General features: G+C 37.8%; 1 protein-coding gene across 3 annotated transcripts in view; it reads left to right on the plus strand.

The window, feature by feature from the left end:
- Positions 1-13,806, plus strand: part of LOC125668069 (cGMP-dependent protein kinase 1-like) — a 47,985-nt gene continuing 34,179 nt past the window's right edge. The window contains exon 1 of one of the 3 annotated variants that reach the window (XM_048901828.2): positions 1-1,051. In XM_048901828.2, the coding sequence (XP_048757785.1) occupies positions 651-1,051 (401 nt within the window). In that variant the 5' untranslated portion in view covers positions 1-650. Of the gene's footprint in view, positions 1,052-2,595; positions 8,383-9,406; positions 11,955-13,806 lie in introns of those variants that run through there. The other 2 variants (XM_048901830.2, XM_048901829.2) reach the window with 2 other exon arrangements.

The raw sequence follows: 13,806 nt of genomic DNA on the forward strand, positions 1-13,806 counted from the left end.
GTTTCAGAGATAGAGGTTTGAAGAAATTAATGAGCGCAGCGTCTATTAATAGGAGTCGCGTTGTTCCAGGGAAACCTTGAAATACTTTATGTACAAACAGTACTATTTCTTCCCAAACTTTATCGCCGAAGGGAGCAGACTTTCATTTCGTTTGTGGCATTGGAGAGCCGAGTAAACAGAGTTGTATACTTCTTGGACGCCTCCTGAAGGTGGATTCGCATTCCGTCCGAGGACTCGCGAAGGTATCAAAGATTACTGGTCTTTGTAGTTTTCAAATAAGAAGTAGTGTCTTCTCGACAAGATCTAGGTAATTATCTAATCCAGAAGTATTTTCTGGCTTGACAGCATTTGTACAGGTGAATTTGGCGGCTATATATACAGGTGATATATTACCTGCCCTTGATAACGAACAACTCCACGGGTCATGTGACACACGTGGAAAAAAAATTGACTGTGTTAGAGCAGATGCAATCAGCTGTGTACGCGTTAACATGCAGCGGAAATAAAGATTTATTTTATATTTTTCATGATGGAGCTTATTCTGTTGAAGGGATTCACTGGATGTGTATGCACTGGGATTTATCTAGCGAGCATCCTCCCCGAGCTTTGTTAATTTAATATCTTTTCCACTATCTACAAGTTTTGTTCTGATGAGTGTGAAAACAGACGAAAACAGAAATTTTAACAAGGGGAACCTGTCTCCTCGTGTTTTGGAGGATGATAAGCTTCCCCGTGGATTTACCGGTCCCTCCCGCCTCGTGGGTCACGATAGGGAGAACAACAATATAAAGATGGGCAGTCTCCCGGAGCTTCAGAGTCTGATTCACAGTAAGGATGAGAAAATCAAGGACCTTCAGAGGAAACTCCAAGAACGGGACGAGATCATTACACAACTGAGGAGTCAGCTGGACAAATACCAGTCCGTCATCCCACAGTCCTTGAAGGCGACGGCCCGGCCCCGAAAACAGAGGGCCCAGGGGATATCTGCCGAACCCCACAGCGCGAAGGATTTAGTGAAAACGAGCAACAAGAAGCACTCTAAAACAGATAGGTATGTAGTACATCACAACAGTGAGCGTCATCTCATTGACAATGTGCTTTATTTACATATATTTGACATACTTGAGGTTGTAATTTTTAGTTAGTTTCACTGTAAACGTACAACGCAGGAGGTGCTCTGTGGATGAAAGGATTATGATTGGATTTTACGTACGGACGTCTCAAAATCCGCTGTGCAAACACAATATTTGATAATAAAACTTCACACATTGTCGATTTAATAAAAGTATTAAAAGATTTGATTCGGAAAAGGATACTGTCAAAAATAGAGATAACGCTGGTTGCCCCTAGTATTGGATGGGCCTTGATGAGCGGAGTACCTAGACAATGGTCACTATAAAGCTGGCCAGGACACGGGAATTGTGTCAGGCCTGCGCCCCGAGCACTGATGCCTGCCTGCTTTAGTGTCTCGATAAAAAGGTCACGATCCAACACAATCTGTCATTGTCCTTAGTTCTAATTAAAACCACTAGTGTTTTTAAATATATACATTTACATTAAATAACGAAAATGTTTTCATTACGCAAGCGATGTCTTGTTATCAACATTGATTTGCTTACCTGTTCGATAAATTGAATCTCGACCCCCTTGGAAATTTCAATTACAATTGAATATTTACAAAACACTCGAAAAGGGGTTTGATAAATCATCTCATTGACCAAAAAGAATGTATATATTCCGTGCTGGAGTTGTTATGGCAATATTTTGATTGAATGTCTGCATGTCTTGGAGAGATCGTCGTGTTATATGTGCAGTAATTCCGTTTGAATTGAGTGATTGGTTGGATTTCTAAGGTAAAACCTATAGACATTATGAAGAGTGTCTGTTGTGGCCGTGTAACTGTATAAAAAAATGTCTTACATTAGGAGTAAATGTCGCCTAACGGACAATAAATTATTAACGAGAAACCAACAGGAAAAGTCTATAGGGACTAGACACCTCAAGATTTCTCTACACCAAATTATCTTCCTCAAGGAAAGATGCACATCGCACCTCACAAAGCACGTTGCATTTACCATTGTAAACATCGTTTACGGCTCATACACTCCAAGTCAAAAGAATTCTCAATTTACATACTACCTCAATTCTTTTATAAACCTCTTCTCGAATCGCATTGCACAGTATATATGCTGTCGAGTTTTAAAATGATGAATGCATTGTAAGTAAATAAATATTCAATTTATCCAAACAGACATCAAATATCGACTTCCCTCCGACAAATAGTGTGATGGATTTTGCAATATTTGACAAGAGCAACAAGTTGCCCGATGTAGTATAGTTAACCCTAACGTAGGTCATATGTACAGACGATCGTCAAACAATATCATGATCTAATATTGTAGCATTAAGTTAACAAATAATCGGGAAACCGATCACTTATGTAAACAGCTGTACATGGCTGTTGACAATAGGACTGTATAACTGCAGATAAACGGCAGGGCTCTCTCTGATCGTCCACCCGAAGCAGCTGACGCCGAATTCAGACGACACCAGATCGTGTTGCGGAAGGACGTCTGCTGTAATCTGAGTCGTATTGATGCTTAATTCATAATGCCTCTATATTTTTCCAGTTTTATTTTGAATGATACCTATCTGATAATGCATGAAACAACCCTTTGGGTATTTTGTATTGTGTGAAAGGATAAGGCACAGATATGGAAGGCAAGCGGAGTCTCCGAGTCGCGGGGTTTAGTTGTACTAAGAGGAGACCGTCTCCTGTGTATAGGGTCAGTGTTGTTGGTTGTTTTCTTACATTAACGGCGCGACCTTTACGGTGGACTCCGACATAATTAGGTTTACAGAAAACAGTTGAGAGATAGACAGAAACTCGTCAGAAACCTCCTCGTACACACTCCATGCACAAATACGAAACACTATTACACGACATATTAAAAGAATCACCAAAATAAAGACCCTCTAATACCTTGTGATTAAGGATACGAGCAATAAAATCTCCCCTCTTGAAGTCGTAAAATGCAAATTGAAAACTGAAAAGTTGTAATAGTAATCAAGACGGGGGTTTAGAGTTTTCCTGTTAACGATGCGTCCATTATCCCGCTTATTGTGGTAAATTTGATGTCAATTTAACACACGGATGTCACTAATGACCTTATGAACCAATCTTTGTACAGCCTCATCTTTTATAGTGTGTATATTGATAAACACCTTTGTGTGCTTCTATTTCCCGTTCTGTCAATTAATTTACGTAATTCATGTCATTTCATGTTATTTATGTCATTTTGATATTGCGTGAGGTAATGTTTACTTTGAAAATGAATTGAGAGAAGAAGAAAAAAATAATCTAAACTTTACAAGAGGGTGCGTCTTTCTCATATCAATGACAGTGGTATGAATGATGCTCAAACTGGATTGTACTAAACAAAATAGTTACGTGTGAAGTCGTGTTTCCATCCGATATAGAGGAGGATAAATACAGAGCGTGTGAGAGAGAGAGAGAGAGAGAGAGAGAGAGAGAGAGAGAGAGTTCGAGTTCATTATTGATTAATGATTGTAATTATAGCTGCTTTGGTTTTTTTCTTTTTCTATAATTGGTTCGGTGCTATTTTAGGAATTAATATATCTAGGCTATAAATACACCGACGTAATAGTTATTGTCTATTCTAAAGACATGGAAAATAATAATGAACATAGTACGTGGGAATTCGTGGACATTCATCTAAATATATCTATATCTGTTTTTTCATAAAGCCTCCAGCTTCTCGCCACCCAGTCGAATTAGAAAAAAACCCTTCACCCAGAAGCTCGATCTTGTTAGTTTTATTGATGCACGAGTTTGTAAGTGAATCTAAACGGATTCTTGATTGCAAAGTGTCCTAATGTGCATGCCATTAACGGAGAATCTGTGTGTGAATGCTACATGTAAAGACTTCTGAAAAAGTTCTGGTTTGTTCATTTTTCTCAACATAATTTTCTTTTTTTTCTTTTTTCTTTTTGGCGTGTCAATTGTTTTAATGAAGCAATTTTTCAGACAGATATTTTGATGTATGATGATGTCAGGTTTAGAAAACATCAAACATCTTCAAAAGCATTATCAGGTTGTAGAGAATGCTTGTCGTGTAAATCATATCAGCTCGTTTTCCAAAAACCCAACCGTGCGTGAATGAAAATGCGAGAAAGTGCCCCAATACCACAATGGTGTTTTTAGAACCATGCTGTAAATAGGTCGTTCAAGAGATTTCTCCAATTCAAATCCGTGACCTTGTATATTGGTGCAAAATGTTCTCAAGTTAGATATGCTACTGATAAACCGTTTCTCATATCTAATTATCATTTTCAAAATGCAATTTAGATGAACTATTTTGTGACCGTTAGAGGTCGCTGCTAATTGAGGAAGAATCTGCTACACAAATAGTCTTGATGTGTAAGAATTTTATATGTATTGCAAGTCATTTTCATTTATGAATAATTCATAGTAAAACATTTACTTTCATAAAAATTCAAGGGTAAATTATTTCGGTGAATGTAGCATGCCTAATTTAATCTAAATATTTTTACGTGGTTTTAAACCATTAAAGATGCTTTGAAGCATTTTCACGTCACATCTATTGGGGTTTGCTGTTGTATGGAAGTTTTTTGTGCAGTTTTTACCTTGTTGGTGTTAGTCTATCGGAGGCGTCTCTGGGTCCCGCTGTGGTGATTGAGACATGTCGACAATGCTAGCGAACACTGGCCCCGATGTGTTGGTATCTTAGATACATATTGATACTTGTTTTCAAAACTGTGGAGTAGGTGTCGAGATTAAAAAAACGAATCGGTAGAATTTATATAAACTATGGAGAACCACTGCAAAGAAGTTATCAGAGCCCAAAGTTCGAACCCCAGCGAATATCCGCCAAAGAGAACGTTATGAAGTTCCTACTGGTACTGGTTCACGAACAGGTAGTGGCACACCGAATTGTAGAAATGACAACATGTATTGTTAAACGGCAACCTCTAAATTACAAATGCGGCGGAATATAAAAAATAAGCCTTAAACTGAATACAAATGAAGATACGTATACTCTCTAGCAAAAGCTAATCACGGACTAAACATGAATTCACGCCCTATGTGCTGCTTGATTAAAAAAATATGCATGGGAATGAGATGGGTAAAGTTCCGTTCCTAGACGGCGCTGTGATGCGATTCGTGGTTTCTTTTTGTAGTTAGTAGAACTTTGGAATTTTTTAATGTAACTAACGACACTTTGACGATAGGAGTAAAACATTTAGAGATTTGTTTCTGTAGAGATAATGATAATTGTCATAAGTTTGGAAGTTCTAGAGAAATGTAAAAGATAAGGACAAGATTATCAGAACCGGAAATAATTATTCTGTTTTAAATGGGCCATTCTTTCAGAGAATTTTCTGTATCAGTTCCATAAAACATAGAAAGAAATGTTTCATGCCTGCGCCTAAAATGATATTTTTCGAACATTTTGACGATTGTAGTTTGAGGAGACGTACTAATGCAAATCATATTGTGACCCCGCGCTGTTCATTCATGCCGCAGCGGAAGTAACGCGAATTAAGCTCGGATTTCCTCTGAAATATTCTATTTTCGACAGGAGGAAGGCTGCCTTGCGGTTCATTAGATCGTAAATAAATATGTGTGCCTTTCAAGAGTTTTGTTAAGACAAAACTCTTTCTGTATGAGAGCAGAGCATAAAACCGAGTTACGTCATTTGGTTAAAACGCAAGTCGCGGAAACTCTAAGCCGCACATTTTGCTAATTGTGAGGCATCGCTGCGGCGATGTTTACAAAGTAGACAAAAAAGCCATGTTAAGATTTACAAACAAATGCAAATATTTTTATGACTTCGCTGTGTATTAAAAGCAACAAAATGGACTCGATATGGAAAATGAGGATCAGTGTGATGAATAACACTTGTCATAATTTTGACAGAATTGTCAATGAATTAAAACTCGAGTTCTGTATTATAAAAACAGTCATCATGACCAACAGGTTTCAAGAATAACGAAGTATGTGAAATGAAAATAAGAGTGGATTCTTTTGTCATCTTGCCAACCATGGGCATTCAATATTCATGGTCGTATGTTCATCTTAATTATTATATACATCGCTGACAAATGGTTTCTAATCCACACCATTGTCAAGCACTGCTGTCAGTGTTGTTTCTTCTCCGGCTATAGATACGAACTGTATCATCTTAACCGTGTAGTGGAAATACGTTACTTAAACGCCAGTTTAATGGAAGTACAAGCAAAAAACCTAATGACATTGCTTTGGTTGTCAAAGAAACGATAGACAAGACATATATAAAGTAAATTGTAGCGAGAGCTGGGGGTGTTTGAACATCCGGTGCTCTGATTAGTGCTTTCTCTTCACATACGAACACAAGGAACCCAATGAACGTTTAATTTCAATGCATGTCTGTGTGTGTTGAACCAACAATATACTTTGGATTAGAGACATAAAATTAGCTCGGTTGCTACAAAAGAATATGACTTTTCGGAACAGAACGAACTTTTCAAAATCTTTGTATTTGGTATAGGGATATACTTCGAAGTCCTTGGATTTTGAATTTTTTCAGGTCAGCAGCACTTTTCTGGCTAAAAGTATTCTGATCTCGCCGTTTCGCTTAAAAAAGGAAACTTATCGCCAACCAATTGCAGCATATGGTTTCAAAGGTTACTTAATTCGCATTATTGTCATGTTCTGATCGGCATTGTTAGAGATAACGAATAAAAACACGGGGCCAAAACAATACGTTGTACACATCTTTGGCCGAGCCGAGACGTACACGTGTGCGGTATTACATTTCATTTAACGACTCATTTCCAGACTTTGTCCTCTTTCCAAGTTTCAAACCTCTTAGACTATACCATCAATTAATGGTTTCCTGGATATAATATTGCAACAATGTCCTCGAGTCTCGAGTCTTGTTTGGATTTAGACGACGTGGTCCTATTTTACTTACACCGTCATTTTTTGTCTTTGGTGATATCATCATTAGTTTAGTGACTGTATCTTTTTCCCTTGTCTGTGGAGCACGCAATGTTAATGCACAGTTAGGGAGGCCGTTTCACCTGCAACGAATCCGATGGCGCTTTGTTTACGTCGAAACATTCCAGGCTTCCTTAATTGAAACAAAATTTTTGACGAGTTTTAACCTTATTATCTGATATGATGTATAACTAATGGCCGGGGAGTAGATTTCTGTCGTTTTCTTTGATCTCTATGTTCGTTTTAATCTTTTCTCAAGCTAGGAAAATTATATAACATCAAATCAATTACATACACTATTAAAGAGTTGAAAATCATCAATTTTACATCTTCAGTTTTTTCAGCAACAATGATAATTACAAGCAGGCGAAAATATTTGACAGCCAACATAAAGATAACATTTGTTTTCGAAGAAGTTTCACCCTAAATTAAAATCACACTGATTTATGACGTTTTATCTGTTCATCTAAATTTTTCTTCAAAGATAGAGAACATTTTCTTGTTTCGACAGCATTAGAGTCTGTCTGTTTGTTACTAATTTTAAGATGCTACACAATGCCATGTTAGATGGCTATCGGTGAATATCCGTGTAGTGCTTGTCAGAATTACCCCCAGAACACGCGTACAGGGATGAGAAAATATAAATGACCTCTGTGACGTCATCAGTGTTCGTGCTTCGCGATATGTCTCTGTATCAATGGTGCTGTCCTGAGGAGCATGCATTGTCGTTGTTGAGTGATCAGTGTTCCTGCACAACAACGGAGTGTCAAGATGGAAGAAATGTGCAAATGCTTTCGGAAAACGTTTTAACCTTTGGCCAGTAGAGGAACGAGAGAAAGTCCATTAAATCGTGGTGCCGATATTTCGCAGGAGGACGAACTTGTTTAAACAGTTTATCTACCAATATCAAAGAAGAAACGAAACGAGGAAAAGTTTAGGATTTTTTATGAAAATTTGGCATTTTACAGATAAAAGATTTATCAATTTTGAATTAAAAAAAGAAACGTTGGGAGTCAGTGGCGATTTAGGTTCTTTGATTCTTCCTGAAAACTGGACGAAATGGGAACGCTGCGAGACCTGCAGTTCTCTCTGAGGAATAAAATTGAGGAATTAAACCAAAGAGACAGCCTTATAGACGAATTAGAGGCAGAACTTGACGAGAAGGATGCGCTTATTGAGAAACTTAAAATGGAACTGGAGAAATGCAAAGCGGTGTTAAATTCTACTGTTGTGAAACCAACCAAAGAAACTGGAACTTTGAACAAGGAGCGAAACAAACGATGTGCAATTTCTGCGGAACCGTCCCAGTATGGTGTCAACGTGCAAACACCTTTGATAACAGTCAGCAAACCAGAGGTGTAAGTAGATATAAAAGAACATCCACGACTTGCATGGTATCTCTTATGATCGTGTGTTGTTAAGAAATACATACAATTAGTATAGACAAGAAAATAAAATGGCATTGACCCATGGAGCATAATTTCTTGCTAGGTTTGCTTAATGGAAAAAGATCGAATATATCTGGTGCCAGTGATAATGAAAATAAGATATTTTTGCGTTTCTCGTCGAATATGCTTATTCAGAAGTTACAACATTCAATACAGTTCACGAATCGCCGGCACCGAAGCTTCACCAGGGTGAAAAGAATCGCGCTGCTCTTACAAACCTGCAATCTTTTTTTCTAATGCATTCATAGATAGAAAATAACTCCCAACTTTAACGAACTTTTATAGAGTCTAACTGACACAATATATACCAGGGGTAGATGATTAGACAACTGGGCAATAAGGCTAATATTATGATTTTTTGGTTGAATTTTCCTAAACCAGGGCCGTAAATTACATGGAGGCGGAGGAGGCAGCTGCCTCCTCCAACTTTTGAGCCAAAAAAAATTAAAATTTAAAGTTCATTAGAATTTATGTTGTTTCCAATAACTAAGAACATGATACCTCCCTTAAAAAGCATTCCAAATCTTTCTTTTAGAATGAGTTAGTCAAGTAACATCTTAGAAGGCCCTAGAATCAAGGATTTTGCACGAAATGTGTTCAGTGTGCACAAAATTTCCTGCCTCCTCCAAATTGAAGGTTAATTTACGGCCCTGTAAACTATCAGCATCAGAATAATGTACTAATAAGGACCGCATGTTGTCATATGTTATTGAAATATTCAACCATTTAATACTAGTGAAATATAAAGCTTCGAACAGTGCTCAAATGCATTCCTTTCAAAGCATGACTGCATCGTATATGTGACTCTTCTAACTATTTGGAAAAACAAGATTATGACAACAATGCGAAAATTAAGCAAAAACGCACATGCTCTGTTAATCCAGGCAGGTAACGTTTCATTAATTGTCGGAGGAGCATTTCGGTGGGTTTTTTTGTACATTAGAAGTCAATAGTTTCTGAGCCCCACATAGACCCTGGATAGACACATGCTCTGGCAATCCGTGTAATTTGTTTTGGTGTTTTAATGGTAATTCAATCCGGGAAATTACAGGTTGCCAGTAAATGGGCGAGATTGATATATACGTATACATGTTTCAGGAGAAATGTATTGCAAGCAATAAAAATGACATCAAACTTCAAGAAAAAAGCATCAGTACACTGCGCCATACAAAGAACTATTTAGTCTTATTTTAAATGTGATGTTGTCCATTACGCGAGTTCGAACGTCTAAATCACGATGTAATTTCTCTCATAACGTATCAAAGCAGATTAATTAGAGCAATGTGAAGAAAAGCAGTATTAATGCACGTTATGGATGAAAATGGCTTTTTTGGAATCAGCTGATGAGTAGGCAATCTAAACTTTGCCAAAAAATGCATGCAAACTTGTTGCAGTATGAAATCGAAATATTGAATTTCAGTGACAAAATAATTTCTGGGCAAATTTGAATACAAGAAGTATAGACTTTCGATAGTCTGCAATTTATCGTCAGGCGCGTTTGTCAGATGCCTCGTTGTCTCCAGATCTGTACTGGACAAAGAAAAAGTCGTTCAAACCTTGTTCTACGAATTGAGATTTTATTTGTTGCTCAGGTCCGCTCAAAGACAAAGTTTACAGATAGACTCCATCGTTATCGGAATTCACAGCTTCTGCGGAGGTCGCTAGGTGCAAATTCCTGCTACTGCAGTTAAAACCAGCAACATGTAAAAATAAAGAACTACGAAAACCCGAGTAAAACCATTCACCAGGAACACTTGATGTAGATCTTTGTCCCCCGTGCCTCATCCTGTGCTGTTGGAACATCCATTGCACGTTACTACTCTCCCCCCTGATGAAGGGTGCGTAAATGCACGTGCTTCTTCTTATCTCCGTGGAACTTTAGCAAGTTTTATTGCGGTTACGATATAGATTTGAGTTTTTTGTTTAACTTTTCGTGATATACTCGTAAGATTGGGACATACAGTTGAAAGAGGAACTGAGAATGTTTTAATTTGCTGAAATCAGCCGATAGTGTATGTTGTTGGGCATGGTTTTCGTTCCAGTTTACAGGTGATACGTTGTGTTTATGAAACATGTCTTCCCTGTGATCAGAGGAGCCGCGTTCTTCATGAATGCACAACAATTAATTAATGGCAATTCTGAATGGCGCTTGCTCATTTGCGGGATAAGTAACACAAACATCCTTGTCTTGATTCTAAGAATTTTCAACATGCCCCAACACTTGCATTCAAAGACAGCGGCGAGGTGGAGATCAAACGCACTTTATTACAAGGCAATGGTCTTAGCATAGAAGTAATAATATCACTGGTCTAATGGTAAGCTCCGGAAGAGCCGGTGGCTGGCGGGTAACGACGGATTTCCTCCATCACCAGAACTCAAGCAGGTGCTCTATCTGCTCATTTTTCAAAATTTGAAAAAATGGAATGTTTTGGCATTGCTTTCTCGAGATCCGAATCAGAACGCGTCTTGAACCGTTAGAAGGAGCTAACGAAGACAGCGAGTCTATGGAGCTTGTTCGATTGATTAAAAATTGGAACAGATAGAAACAGATACAGGTAATTAGTTGTTAATTGTCGAGAGACGTTTGTTCAAATATTACGTGAATAGTGCACCTGAAGAGAGGACGCGAGGCTGATTTAAACTACAAGACATCGCCTCACAATGGAATTCACCAGATCCGTCAGTTTCAGGATAGACCGCAGCCAATAACAGACCTTCTACAGCGGGCAATAAGTGATAATTGTCACCCTCATTTTATTATCAGATCTTGTTCTTTTGTCGTGGAATGACGTAAAATTCTTACCAGATCGATTGTCTTTACTGATGAGGTATACCCATGAAATAGATTGTATTTTCTACCTGAGATTTGTGTCTGGAAATTAAGTGAAATCCTCTCTAATTGTGGCGGTGTGACGAGTTCAGACAGTGATAGCAGGATTTCGGAAGCATGATAAGTGTTATCAAATGTTTGTTAACCTGGTGCCCAGCTCCTCGGAATTAACTTCATCAAGACCAAACACTTGCACAACAGATTGTTCTTTAATCATTTGTGAAATATCTTTATCTGTCGGATAGCGTTTATAGACTTAGCGGAAATTATTTCCGGAATTAACCTAAACTGACTCTCATTTGAAGACTTGCTAACGATAATCATGAATGGATACTAAGTGCGGCATGGGAACGCTTCGTGATTTGCAGTTGTCCCTCAGTGAGAAGATCCAAGAACTAAGACAGCGAGATGAACTCATTGACGAGTTGGAGTCCGAGCTGGACGATAAAGATGACTTAATTAAGAAGCTTCAAAATGAACTGGACAAGTACAGGTCCATTTTAAAGCCTGCCTCTACGGTGGTTCAGCCCGTCAAAAAGAGGCTAGCCCAGACCAGGGACCGTATCAAAAGGACGGCCATATCGGCGGAGTCGCCAAACTTCAGTTCAGTGTTAGCCTCATATAAAACTGTTAAGGTGCCAAAATCTAACAAGTAAGTACATCCCATATAAAGAAAATGATAACAAGGAGATTAGTGCGAATGAGCATCTGCGACATTTCTAAAGTTCATTGATCTAATTCTGGACAGTCTGAACGATATGCATTTCCAGAAACAGATTCTGTATTTAAGGACATACGTTTTCTCTCTCATTTGATTACTCTGCTGAAAACTTGTTGAGAAATGACAAAGCTGTGTTGGTCAGCTAATCTCAGAAATGTATCAAACTTCACACTGATACGAGGGCATACTGAAGGAATCCTTGAAACTTCCGGCGTTATCTTCTGCTTCCAGTTTGAGATAGCAGTGATTTATTTTCAAAATCGCCACTTAAAAACAACAACCGCCAACAATAGAATTTATCACCTTATATAAATCAGGCACAGGATTCTTCGGTGTGCTGGAGATTTTAAGCGTTATCGGCTGCGATTCCATCTTTGATGCAGTGGTAACAGATAATTAAGCTTCAAACACGCGCCCTATGCAGAAGTTTTAAAATATGGCTCATCAAGGGCCTCTACTTGAATTTTTTTATTTTTATTTTTTTATTTCTTACTCTCTTGTTCCGTGCTTGGTTGTACCGAACGCTTCGTAATGACTCGTGGCGTTATATTCATAGCGTATATTTCAAAGCATGACAAAATTGCATATGGGTACTCTAGATTAACTTTTCAGACTAGAATTCCTTTAATCCTTACAAACCCTCCTCAGAAAAAATAATAAAATCAAGATTTTTTTCCTTTTGATGTCAAATTTGAGTCGGAACTATGCCTATGATTCTATTTTTGATTAATAATAATAATAAAGTCAGGTCGAGTTTTTTTCGTATTTTATTTATAGAATATAATTATACTACTATTTTAAAAGACCTCATGAAACAGTCGTATTATCTAAAAAAAAATAAAAAAATTAAGAGTAAATTTCTGCACTCGTGAATCAAACGCGTCTTTTCAACAACTGTACTGAACATAATGGATGCGTCTATTCAAGAACCCAATAAATTATCGACTATTACCGATAATGCCTGAGTCCGCCGGGCCATCGTATCACAAATAGAATCCAATGATATCTCGCATGTATCATCGATATCATCACCACTCATAAATTTGATAATGTCCCCACTCGTGAATCCAATTTATCATCGTAATATCTAATCCCAGCTATCCCCAATAATAATTCTATAATGGTCCCCTTACGCTAACATCCGTGTAAATATAAGCTCCCGAGCTTCCATGCGTTATCCTGGTATTTAACATCTATAAGCAGAAGAGAAAAAAAACCTTTTATTTAATCTCTTATCTTAAATTCAATTTATTATGATATCTGTGGTATTTAATCCTTTGCATCACCTATAATCATTATGATGTCTCCAGTTTCGAATCCTTTGTATTTTACGTCACAAACGTGACAATGGGACTAAACTCGTCACTGACGGCTTTAATCCCGCCTTTGTAAACGAAAATCGTAGAGTGTAACCATACATCAGATCTGGTAGATACGATAGAAGAAATTCAGGACATTTAAAGATGTTGAAATCGTAGATTAGGATCAATATTTTGCATATATTTCGAAATGAAGATGTTTACATTACAATCATTAGCACACATTTTGCGGCAGTTCAAGTAAAAGAAATCTCCATATACTCCTTTTTCTGTATATCAGGTATACGATACAAAAGAAGAGTTTAGCGGGATTAGTCTTCTGTTTATACTTACCGGTCGACAGGGGATGCTTACTCCTCCTAGATACCTGATCGCACCTTTGGTGTGTCCAGGGCTCCGTGTTTTTGCTTAACTCCCTATTTTGTATTGCTATATAGGAGTTGTGAGATTGATCACTGTTCGTT

The sequence above is a fragment of the Ostrea edulis genome, chromosome 4, assembly GCF_947568905.1.
Source record: "Ostrea edulis chromosome 4, xbOstEdul1.1, whole genome shotgun sequence".
NCBI classification, from domain to species: domain Eukaryota; kingdom Metazoa; phylum Mollusca; class Bivalvia; order Ostreida; family Ostreidae; genus Ostrea; species Ostrea edulis.